Below are 13,308 nucleotides of genomic sequence, written 5' to 3' on the forward strand. Positions count from 1 at the left end.
AAAACAACTATAAATTAGAAACAGACCCTTGACTGTTAATAACCAGAGGTGCGCAGGCAGGGCAGGCAGGGCAGGCAGGGCAAGCAGATGCTCCTCTGGAACTGATCTTGAGCGGAGTAATAAAGATACTAAAACTGACTGGCAACTATTCCACCCTAGATGATGAGAAGCTAAGATCACCTCTGCTAAAGGACCGCTGTTATGGTTCCTATTTCCAGCACCTTAAGACACTCTGAAGTTTCCACCCTCCTGTGGATTCTGTATAAAACTTCAGATAATCTAATATATTTCCTTCTGCTTAACTTAGCCATAACTGGATTTGGGGGGTGCTGTGAGTGTTTATAAAGATATATATATACTTTGAATACCTTTACACAATGTAGGTAGGCAGAGGTTGTTGAAGCTTAAAGTGTTTAAATAAAATTTTTTTAGAATCTTTTTTTTTTAAAGATTTATTTACTTATTTTTAGAGAGAGAAAAAGGGAGGGAGAAAGAAAGGGAGAGAAACATCAATGTGTGGTTGCCTCTCACATATCCCCTACTGGGGACCTGGCCCACAATCCAGGCATGTGCCCTGACTAGGAATCAAACCAATGACCCTTTGGTTTGCAGGCCAGTGTTCAATCCACTGAACCATACCAGCCAGGGCTAAACAAAGATTTTTTTCTTCTAAAACAATGTCCAATTTTAAAGAAATGTTACACAGAAATCAGGATTGTAAAAGCTGGGGAATGTCAGAATAAAATTGATGTTTCAACTTAATTTATTGATACGGTTAGGATGGACAATAAAAAACCCCAAAAACTAGTTGAAAGTATTACTATCCAGGAATGAGATAAAAAATGATGGTAGGAAAGAAATATACATCTCAAAGGAAAAAAAATGGATAAGCAATGTTGTTTCCTGAAAAATATCTGATTTCTGTTTTCCTATCAAGTGAAACAAAAACAGACAGTTTCAATTTCAGCTCCAGGAACACAATTTTTTCCCATTTATCTTCTCGCTCTTAGCTGGGTACAGGGCAGGTTTTACCTTTCTATGCTGTGACAAAAGAAAACACTAAAACCTGAAGGGCCCTGGATATTTTTGAAACAAACAAGTAAAAAACCAAAAAACCTTATTTTTCTAGTGGATTGTTAAAATTTAAAAATCTTTTCCCCTAAGTATATATATTCCTGAGAATTCTATTTAGAAAGGCTTCCTTATCTTTTCTAAATAGGAGAAACCATCACCCACTATGCCCTTGAGGCTGTCTTCCCAGATACATTTTCAAATAACAGACAGTTTGGCTGCCAGAGAAACTATGGAACCAAAGACAAGGTCTCATTTCCTGACATTGATTGTCAGGGAGTGACGCTTATTTTTCTCCAAATGTTATTCACTTCCAACCTCCCAGAACGAAATACTCAGCATGTAAATATACATTTTCTAATAGTCTCTAAATCACTGTGGTCCTTGCATAGCAAGTACTTGCATCCTTGCATATTAACCATTTTTGGAACAGCTGACAATTGGTATCTACTAATTGTGCTACCCTAGGCAAGTTATTAAAATCGCTTCTGGGTCTTGCCCTGGCAGGGTGGCTCAGCTGGTTGGAGTATCATCCCATACACCAAAAGGCTACAGGCTGAAACCCTGGTTGGGGTGCATACATGAGACAATCAATTGATGTTTCTCTCCCCCACTTCCTCTCTCCCTAAAATCAATAAACATATCCTTTTGTGGGGATTAAAATATATAAAAAAATAAAATTGCTTCTGTGTCTTAATATTCCTATGTATAAGATGTTATTAATGAAATCCATCTCATGAGATTTTTTTCAAGATTAAAATAATTACCACATATGAATGGAACGATTGGCACACAGTACGAATTCAGTATGTGTCAGGTATTATTATTATTCCACATTTACACCAACATTTCTAAACTACCACTCACATAACAAATGATGATAGTCCCTATGAGCAAGGGCCACCTGTCAGAGCCAGGTGACTGTGGAGGTCCGGAGGCAGAATGTGGCTCCTTGCAGCCAGGTGGGGCTGCCAAAGCAGAGAGCAGAACTGAGTATTAAACAACCAGTCAGCCTGAGCCTTCCTTAGACCAGCACGAGAACATATGGACCTGTTGTTCCTGGAACGCAGACACGGCAGAGGTTCAAAACTGTGACTTAGGGAAGAAGACTCTCCTAATTACAGAAACAAAGAGGAAACTATATATTAAAAATGTTTCCTTAATTTTCTATGAAAAATAAACAACCAATACCACAATTTAAGGTAAAACACTACAGGAATTCAAATTACACTGAGAAAAAGATTATAATGCCCTCAATTTGTAAATTATTCTAGAAAGATTTGGCCACAAATTTTAACAGCAAAACAAAAAGGTACAAAAATATTAACTAAGAAAATATTGTGACTTCCAGATAAGATCAAACCACCTACCTAGAACGTGAAAAATAATTAACAAAAATCATGATTAAAAAATTCTATTTACCATAGCAACAAAAATAGATAAATACCAAAACAAACTTAGGAAAAGCACAACGCCTGTATGAAGAGAATTGTAAAACTTTACTAAAGAAAGAGCACTTAAAAAGTTGGAATAAGATTTCTGCCAAGATGGAGGCGTAGGTGGAAGCACTGCACCTTCTCGCACAACCAAGCTTAAAAACAACAAAGTTTTAGCAACAAAAATGCAGCCAAATCGCAGAAAATTGAACTATACGGAAGTCTGACAACAACGAAACCTTCAGCCAAACCAGTAAGAGGGGCAGAGCAGGGTCGGGCATGTGACCCAGGTGTGCCAGCAGCTGTGGGCAGATCCCGGGTGTCAAGAAGCAGCGGGGAGACCCACTGAGGGCGCAAGGCGGTCGACCCACTGAGAGCTGACCGCAGTCACACATTTCGTGCGCAGATAAACCTGTAAAGGAGTGAGCAGTGAGACAGACCGTGCAGGCCCCAGCAGCAGGAAGAGGCAGAGAGGACCGCCACTGCCCCTCTCTGACCCCGCCCCCACATACAGCATCATAAACCAGAGACCTGGGGGGCCCCGCCCTGGTGAACAACTTAAGGCTCCACTCCTCATACATAACAGGCGCAGACAGATCAAAACATGGCTCAAGAACAACTCAGAGCCCCAGAGCCAATAAATCTAAGTGACTAAGAAATAGCCAAACTTTCAGATGCACAGTTCAAAACACTGGTGATCAGGATGCTCACAGAACTGGTTGATTTTAGTCACAAATTAGAGGAACATATGAAGGCTAAACTGATTGAAATGAAGGGAAATGCACAGGAAACCAATAGTAATGGAAAGGAAACTGGGACTCAAATCAAGGGAGTGAACCAGAAGGAAGGAAAACATGACCGAACAGAAAAATATGAAAAAACAAGAATTCAAAACAATGAGGAGAGGCGTAGGAACCTTCAGGACATCTTTAAACATTCCAACATCCGAATTATAGGGGTACCAAAAGGGGAAAAGGAACAGTTACGAGTGGAAATCTTATTTGAACAAATAATAAAAGAGAACTTCCCCAATCTGGCAAAGGCAATAGACTTCCAGGAAATCCAGGAAGCTCAGAGAGTCCCAAAGAAGTTGGACCCAAGGAGGAACACACCAAGGCACATCATCATTACATCAGCCAAGATTAAAATGAAGGAGAGAATCCTAGAAGCAGCAAGAGATAAGGGGACAGTCACCTACAAAGGAGTTCCCATCAGACTGTCAGCTGATTTCTCAAAAGAGACCTTACAGGCAACAAGGGGATGGAAAGAGGTATTCCAAGTCATGAAATCCAAAGACCTACAACCAAGATTGGCCCATCTAGCAAAGCTTTCATTTAGAATGGAAGGGCAGATAAAGTGCTTCTCAGATAAGATCAAATTCAAGGAGTTCATCATCACCAAGCCCTTATTATATGAAATGTTAAAGGGACTTATCTAAGAAAAAGAAGATAAAAAAGATGAACAGTGAAAGGACAGCAAACTCACAGTTATTAAGAACCACACCTAAAACAAAAGCAAACTAAGAGGACAGCTAGATCGGGAGCAGAACCATAGAAATGAAGATCACATGGAGGGTTAGCAATGAGGGAGTGGGAGGAAGAAAAGGGGGGAGAAGGTACAGAAAATAAGTAGCATAGATGGTAGGTAGAAAATAGATAGGGGGGAGGACAAGAATAGTAGGGGAAATATAGAATCTAAAGAACTCGAGGCCCTGGCCAGTGTGGCTCAGTTGGTTAGAGCATCATCCCATAAACCAAAGAACTTGAGACACGTGGTCATAAACAGAAAGGGCGGGAATGGCGGGAAAGGGGGTACAGGGTAGAGGGGAATGAAGGGGGGAAATAGAACAACTATAATGGCATAATCAATAAAGTAAAATTAAAAAAACAATATAATCATGGGATAAATATTAGACAAATATAGATTAGAGGACATTCTACTGGGTGTCTGGATAGCAGTCCCCAAGAATGTTAAGCTCTTGAAAAAAAACAGGAAAAAAAAAGAATATTTAAGAGAATATACCTGCTGTTTTTACACTGGGGAGTCTTCTTCAGTAAGGTCTCAAAGCCATAAAGAAAACTTCAATGGATTTGACGAAAGAAAACCAGTAATAAAAGGTGCAAAGATACAAACAAGTAATTCAAAGAGAAGACATAAAAGTGGTTTATAAAAATATTTTTAAAAATGCTAAGCACTAAAAAAAAGGAACTGAAATGTAAATGAACCATTTTCCCTCTCCAATTCAAACATTAAAAACATTCTGAAGTACAGCAGAGGCAGGGGGAGGAGAAACAGGTACTTTAGTACCTCAATGGAAGAAGTACACATCAGAACAGCTTTGTGTGTATCTTCACGATATATTTAAAAACTCTAGAAGGTGAAACACACAAACTCTTTACAGTGGCTGCTGGAAGGCCAAAGGCAAGTTATACAAGAAATTTAACTTTGGGATGTTTACCATGTTTTCATAGTAATCATAAACCCTGTCCGGAAAATACATTTACATTTTAAAATTCAAGTACATTAACTTTGTGAGATTTAAATTAAATAGGCCTATTAACTTACACTCTCAGTTCTTGGCAGTATTATTCTAGGTAACTCAAGTTACCAGAAAATTGAACCCCAAATAAATGAGGTATGTGTTTTTTTTTATTAAGATTTTATTTATTTATTTTTGGAGAGAGGGAAAGAAACATGGATCGGTTGCCCCTCACAAGCTCCCAACTGGGGACCTGGCAGGTAACCCAGGTATGTGCCCTGACCAGGAATCGGTTTGCAGGATGATGCCCAAACCCACTGAAACGCACCAGTCAAAACAACGAGGTGTATTTTAGCTGATACACTGTGGGGTGCCTAACAGAAACAGTGTTCCAATTCTACCACCTTTTCCCCAAATGTATACTTTCACTTTCAGAAATCATTTCTTATAGGCTGACGGGTTTAAGGAAGTGGAGGAGATAAGTAGGAAGGTGGAATTAACATACAAATGGCTCAGCCTCTAGACCAGTGCTTGTCAAACTGCTATTATCAAGTAGTGAAATCAATGTAGTGGGAATTAGTGGGCTGTAACTAGAATTATTTGTAAGCAACATAATTAAACAACATTAAAGAAATGTATGCATTAAGCACTATAATGTTAAATGTTGCTCTATGAAGCTCCCCCACAATATGGAGAAATTAACTTAGCAAATATTTATAGTTTCTTATGTACCAGGTGCTGGAGATACAGCCATGAACAAAACAGGTAACTCCGCTGTCATGGACTTTATACTGGTGGGAGACAATGTTCACTTACACTTACTTGTACAAAAAGTTACGGGAAGATGGGTTCTTTCTGGAGCACGCCCACACTTTTCTTCCTTCTCAGTCACACATCTCCTAAACTTTAAGGTTCCCCATGAGACTTGCAACCAGGGGAGCAATGGGCAGCAGCAGCTTTGTCTGGGGCTTCCCCCCTGATCCAGTCCCCTTTTCTTTGACTTTTCAGTGAGCTAGCTGACAGCAGCCCTGCCTTGGTTCACTTCTGTCCCTGTGACTTTCACTTCTCAGCGAGTCCACACTGCCCTGCATCGCTCACTTCTTTCCTTGAACATTTCTAGAGAGCCACAGCAGCCCTGCCTCGGCTCTCTCCTGTTGCTTCTTCTATCCTAAATCCTTCTTTTGTTTCACTGTCCCCAGCTTTCATAACTGTCCTTTCAAAAAAAAAAAAAACTTAAGGAGAAAAGAAATAAATCTAGGTGACAGGATAGGTATGTATGTACGTGTACATTTACAAAGATCCAGGAGAAAAAAAATCAGGAGCTATTTGGGACATGTTAAGTTTGAGATGCCTATTAGATATCCAAGAGAGGAGACGTTGGATAAACAGCTGAATATGTGTACATGGAGGAAAGAGCCCTAGTTGGAGTGGGTTCAAGAATAAGTAAAAAAGAATTAGAGATAGAAAATGTGATCAATTCTTTCTGAGGAATTTTACTAAAAAGAAAGAATTGAAAACTGAAAAAAAAAACATCAAAAAAGGGGAAGAATTAATAACAACTGGGAGAAACACTGCTGAAGCAGTGTTCTTGAGTAGGCCTTGCTAGCAACTTAGAGCTCATCCACAGCAGCAAGGAGAAGGGAAGAGTTCATGGGTGCAATACAGGTGGGTGGGTCTACATGGTAGCAGAAACCTGTGAAAATGCTCTTCTCTTTGCCTCTATTTTATGAGCAAAATAGTAAACAAGGTTATCATCTGACAGTGAAGATAGAAAAGGTGCAGCATACTTAAAGAACAAGAAGATATAGCTATGCAGGAATGTAGAGAATGAATGGACTAGAAATAAAGTGTAATTACCCAGCAGTTAGAAGTCAGTGTCTAAGAAATTAAGTGAAACAACACTAGTTAGCATGGCTCTGTGTTTCTTTCCATGCAGTATGAAGCACAGACAGTTGAATTCAACCCATGGGTTACACAAAAGTATGATGAAGCAACACAAGGCAGTAGGAGAGTGTATGCAGGAGTGATTATTACAATTACAGTGGTTAGAAGTAAAACTGGGTAAGGAGGGAAGTAATGTGAGAGGGGTGAGAGTGAAAAGATGGTAGGATCGATAAATTATAGGTCTGTTGGAGTAAATAAACTGTTAGTGTTAGGAATTAGAGGGTACTGGTTGAAAGGAAGAAAAGAATATAGTCAAACCGCCAGATGCATGAAGCTGCAATTCTGGAGTGGTTGTAGATACTGGTAATGACGAAGTCCTGGGTGTGGCTATGAGAGTAAATAGCTGAGATACTTTTGAAAGTAAGATCACAGGAGGAGAAAAAGGAAAGGAACTAAGTGGCTGCTTGGATGTCTGTGGAGATGTACTCACTTGTGTGTGCAAGGTCAACACTATAAAACATTATTTCTAGTTGGGCAATCAATAAATAAAAGCCACTGCCTCAATGTTTCACAAACTTTAATGTTCATACGAATCACTTGGAGATCGTGTTCAAATGCAGAATCCGATTCAGTAGATTCTTTTTTTAAAATTTTCATTAATTTTTAGAGAGTGAGAAGGGAAAAGGGGAGGGAGGGAAAGAGAGCTATTTATTGATGTACTGTTTCACTCATGTATGCACTCATTGGTTGACTCTTGTGGTGAGCCCTGACCAGGGATTGAACCTGCAACCTTGGCATGTTGGGACAATATTCCAACCAACTGAGCTACTGGGCCAGGGCCACAGTAGATCCTTTAACAAGCTCCCTCATGATACTGATGCTGCTGGTCCAGTGCAACAGCCCTTAAATAACCTTTGAGCAGCAAGGCTCTAGTCTGGACCATTAATTTAACTGTATCCAGGAAGCTATTTATTTATAAACTGCTTCTTTGATTCACATCATAACAATTTTCACTGAGACAGCAGTCAAAGGGTAAGGAATATCTCACAGTATTTCCTTACTTTATGGTCTTTTATTTCTTCTTTTCTATCATTTAATACTTCTTAGTCAGGACCCAACCTCAACTTTTCACCTTTCTCTATTTATCAAGCAAAGACAAGTAAGCAGCAGAATCAAGACATTGTCTTACGTCTATTTTAGCAAACATTCTAAAGTTCTTTTTAAAATATGTGCTTATGACCTGTTAAATTATTTTTATGTCAGAAAAATATACTGTAATGGGTGTCATAAGGTAAAGCAGTCAGGGTTGAACTAGAAAAACAGAAACCATACGTAAGTATTGTATTTAAAAGAGAGAATGGATGTAGGGTGCTTACTACAGCAAAGGAAGAGCTGAGAAGCCCAAAGAGATGATAAAGCAACTTAGAGACTGGCAACATCGGGAAGCTGCTACTATCCCTAGGCTGGAAAGACAAAGACAGAAAATCAGGGTTTCCAGAACTTAGAAGCCAGGCCATCAGCAGGGTTTGTGGGAATGGGCTTGGGCTAGAGCCATGGAGGACATACAGCTAACCCATGCAGAGGGAGGAAAGCCTTGGCTTCTCTACTTTTAGCCTTGCATACCTGGTGCCTCCTGTCAGCAAACCCAGAGGGGAGTCAGATGGTACAGTTACACGAGTTAGTTTTCCAAACAACTGCTTTTGGTCTAATCCCTATCTCCTCTTCACAAGTATATAGCCTGTGCCAACTTCTGACAGCAGGCTCAGGCCCATCATCCCCATCAGGCATGTTATAACAATTCAGAAACTCAAATAAAAGCTTCAAGGAAAAGGAAGACACTTTTGTTTAGTATTCTATACTAAAACCAACTGTTTGGCTAGTTGCCTCGGACTGAGCCATGCCTAATAGATAGCTACCAAGGTTCAGACTTATTGAAGAAAGAGCAGATTATACAGAGAAATGAGTTCACCAAAGATACTATGTCATGGGGACCAGAAATAGGAATACTGTTTTACCTATCATTATCGTATATACTTAACACTATCAAAATAATAATGAAAAAAATGGAATTTGAATATTCTTATTGACAGTTGCTACTACTAAGGAAAGATTTCAGTATGTCCACACAGTACATGTGGGTTGGTTGAAAACTATTAATTGATCTAGTAATTTAATTCATAAATTCTATCTTTGATTTGGTATTTTAAAAATATACAAGAGTCCTAGCTGGTATGGCTCAGTGGATTGAGCACACCTGCCTGCAAACTGAAAGGCTGCCCGTTCGATTCCCTGTCAGGGCACATGCCTGGGTTGTGGGCCAGGCCCCAGTTGGGGGGACGCCAGAAGTAACCTACTGCTGTTTCTCTCACACACCAATGTTTCTCTCCCTCTCTTTCTCCCTCCCTTCCCCTCTCTCTGAAAATAAATGGATAAAATCTTTAAAAATCCCCTCATTGTTACTGTTATCATGTTAATTGTTGACTCTTGATTATCCTGTATCCACCGAAGTAAAAGAGATATGTGTCTATCATTTAAAAAAATACACAAGACACGAGAATAAACTTGCCTGCAACAGTGAATTAATATATAGAGAGAATAAGCAGTCATGGCCTGAAAAGATATGTCAAACTATCAGTTGTAAAGTCTAACTAATTACCAAATACTTTATTTTTTTATAGTTGACTAATTTCAACTTGTTAATGGGCTACAGCCATAGAACAATAATTTAGCTTGATTTTTTAAAAAATCCTTACCTGAGGATATGTTTTTTAATTGATTTTAGAGACAGAAAGGAGGGAAGGAGGGAGGGAGTGAGAGAGAAAGGGAGAGGGAAACACTGATGTGAGAAACATTCATCAGTTGGCCACGAATGGGGGTGGAAACTACAATCTACACATGTGCCCCCACCAGGGATTGAACATGCAACCTTTTGGTGCATGGGACAACACTCAAACCTATGAAGCCACCAGCCAGGTCTCTGGCTAGGTTCTTTAGCTTTCAGGGTATAAATATAATTTTTTAAAACAAATATAGACCCTGACACAGTGTGCTTATTTTAGGTTTTTAGATTTTCACATTTTAATTTTATACTTTTTCACATTAATGAGTAATATCACTAATAGTAATAGCCAGTATTTGTTGACAACTCCTTATCAGCAACTGTCTCATTGATTCTTTACAACTGAGGAAACGAAAAAACGCTGGACAGTAGTTTTTCTTGATAAATAATTACAGGTGAGCTTAGAGCACTTACCATATTGCCAGGCACTGTTCCAATGCTTCATATTTGTTAACTCATTTACTGCTCACTATAACTTTTGTGAGATTGCTACTACTATTATTCTCATTTTACAAATAAAGAAATTGATGGAGTGGTAAAGTGGCTTGCCCAGCTACTTAATGGCAGAGCCTTAATTTGAACTCTGGCAAGTGGTCCAGAGTCTTTGCTTTCACCCTTGTGCTACACTGACTCTCATTTGTTTCATCAGTAAATGTAATAAAAAATATTAATGTCTTGCTGCTTTCCAATCACTTGTATAAAGTTCACAATATTTTACTATACTTATATTTCTTAAAAGGGATGGAGACCGACCTCTGCACAGCAATAAATTGAGTTTCACTGATTTTTCTCATTACTAATAGACTGGACCCCTCTAGGCACATTCCATTTCTATTACCCAAAACTTTTGATTGCTTATCATCTCTTTTGTAAAACTTACCAATAGTGAGGTCATGCACTGGCTGAAACCTCTTGTCTGTAAACTGTAGCAATAAGCATGATTTACCAACACCTGAAAGTTAAAAAAAAAAAATTAAGATACAAAACTCAAAGAAATTAAGAAACACTTTATAAAAGCACACGGAAAACAGGGAGCCAGCGTTTCTGATGATCTATGAACAACTTACCATGATTTCTCAGTGCTCTAATTTCTTAGGACTGATAATTTGGATGGAAGGTGTTAATCAAACCAAAACACCCATTTCTCATCCTTTTTTATTCATTCAACATTTCAATCTGAAAGATAAAAGTGGCAGTACTCCTTCGAGGTAAGTGAGATCCTCCCAGTAGCCTCTACTACAGTACTTATAAAGTGTTCACATACATTTCCTTTTTGTGGTGTAGTGAAAAATATTTAAAAACCATTTCCTCTCTTTGTAGTTTATCTTCGTTTCTAAAAATAAACAAATAAGCTGGCAGTGTTTGGATCTACTTTTCTGTAAAAAGCTGTTTGCTCTATCTTCTGACTAATACATCTCAGGATCAATTCTAACCTGAACTGCATTCCTTCACTCTACCACCAAATTTCACCTCATTAAGTTTATGAATAACTTCCACATTCCGAAATTACAGGCCTATTTTCTATATTCATCCTACTTGCCCTGTTATGAGAATTGTATATTAAACATCAACAGCACCTTCCTATTCATTTTCAGGCCCTTATCTTCACACTAGACCAAGTCTGCTTACTGAACAGCATCCTGTACTTCTACAAAACAGTAAATGCAGTGATCATTCCATTCACTCATTCGTTCATTCATTCATTTGCTCACTCACTCTTTTTTTTTAAAGATTTTATTTATTTATCTTTTAGAGGGGAAAGGAAGGAGAGAGGAGAGAAACATCAATGTATGGTTGCCTTTCATGCATCCCCTGCTGGGAATTGGCCTGCAGGGAACTGGTCTGCAACCCAGGCATGTGCCCTGACTGGGAATCGAACTGCGATTGTCTGGTTCGCAGGCCCGTGCTCAATCCACTGAGCTACACCAGCCAGGGCATCACTCAAGTCTTTACTGAATGTTAACCACGCACTGCACTGATCTGAAGAAACAAGTGTATGGAAAACTGTTATGTTTCCTTTCTCACAGTCTAATACAGGTAGAGAAATTAAACAGGCCAAATGCCCAAATCATCTACATGAACTATAATTTGGAATAATTACAATAACCTCCATTTGAAAGAAGGTTCAAATGGAGGTTATTGTAATAAGATGTATTAGATGTATTAGATGATCCTTGGTGTTACTAAGATGAGTAACAGAAGAGACTTAATTTAGACTGACAGACTGGCGAAGTGACAGTTTAAGCTGTTCAATGACTTCTGAATTACAAACTCATGAGAAGGACAATGAATATCTCATCACTTGCTGTCTTATGGGAAGGATAAGACACTTAATTTTGCTGAATGATTGGCCCTTGTATCGAATGTTATACAGACTGTCAAAATTCCCAATAACAAATTTTTAAAAAGTCCTATATATAGATAGTTCTGTTTCAGGGAACATTTTATTTGTTCAAAGTTTTTTGAATGTTTTAAAATTTTAGTTAAATGAAAATAAACTGGAATCTCAAAACATTCGACCTTAGTTTTCTTCTGTTCCTTTTATCCATTATTTTTTAATATTATAAAATGCATAAAGTCTAACTCATGTTATAAGAGTTCTAACTCCTTTGAACAGCTTTTCAGGTCTAGGATAGAAAGGAATGTATTTTTAAAGTGGGAAAGTACATAACAGGTGAATAACTGAGATATAAATCTTCAGTTCTTTTTTTAAAATAGATTTTGTTATTTAAGAGCAGTTTAAATTCATAGCCAAAACCCAGCAATAAGTACAGCAGCAAGTTCCCATACTTTCCCTGCCCGGTATTAAGCACAGCACCTCTTCCACTATCAACATCCCACACCAGAGTAGTAAAAATGGTTTTGTTACAATCAACGACCTACACAGACACATCATCACCACTCAAAGTCCTTAGTTACATTAGGGTTTTGACAAACGTATAATGTATCCACCATTACAGTATACCTACACCGCTCTAAAAATCCCCTCCGCTCCATCCGTTAGTCCCTCCCTCACCCCTTACTCCTAGCAAGTACTAGTCTTTTTACCATCTCCATAGTTTTGCCTCTTCCAGAATGTCATATAGCTGGAACCATACAGTATGTAGCCTTTTCAGTCTGGCTTCTTTCACTTAGTAATATGTATTTAAGTATTCTCTGTGTCTTTTCTTCATTTCTATTTTTAACATCCCAAATTTTCCCACATGGCATAAAAAAATATAATTAGAAATCACAGATTTTATTACTAAAGAACCTCAAGAATCATCTAACAGCCATTTAAGTGATACAAGAGCCTGAAAACCCTTTCTGACCTCACAAGAGAATATGCAGTGCTCTAGTAATACCAACATCACTTCTGATCAAGTGCTGATTAAACACAGAAAATGCTTATCCTGTGGTTCTTCACTTTCAGGAATCCACATTCTTTCTTCAGGTAATCAAAGTATCTTCGAATGCAGAGAATATATCCAAGTGCCATTGTAATGTTCCCCAAGTATCCTTAATTTTATTGCAGGCCATTTATTAGAGTCAGTTATATTTATAGACAGCTTTTATTCAGTGTATTTCTTGACTTCTATTTTAATTATGGAGAAACCTGT

The 13,308-nt window shown here is 38.4% G+C and overlaps 1 protein-coding gene across 1 annotated transcript in view; it reads right to left on the reverse strand.

Annotated features, from left to right (window-relative positions):
• RAB2A (RAB2A, member RAS oncogene family) overlaps positions 1-13,308 on the reverse strand; it is a 105,759-nt gene that overhangs the window by 64,380 nt on the left and 28,071 nt on the right. Inside the window, exon 2 of the mRNA XM_053660842.1 lies at positions 10,590-10,661. Within this exon, the coding sequence (XP_053516817.1) occupies positions 10,590-10,661 (72 nt within the window). The remainder of the gene's footprint in view (positions 1-10,589; positions 10,662-13,308) is intronic.

Source organism: Artibeus jamaicensis, unplaced genomic scaffold (genome assembly GCF_021234435.1).
Source record: "Artibeus jamaicensis isolate MK-2021 breed Jamaican fruit bat unplaced genomic scaffold, CSHL_Jam_final scaffold_916, whole genome shotgun sequence".
NCBI lineage: Eukaryota > Metazoa > Chordata > Mammalia > Chiroptera > Phyllostomidae > Artibeus > Artibeus jamaicensis.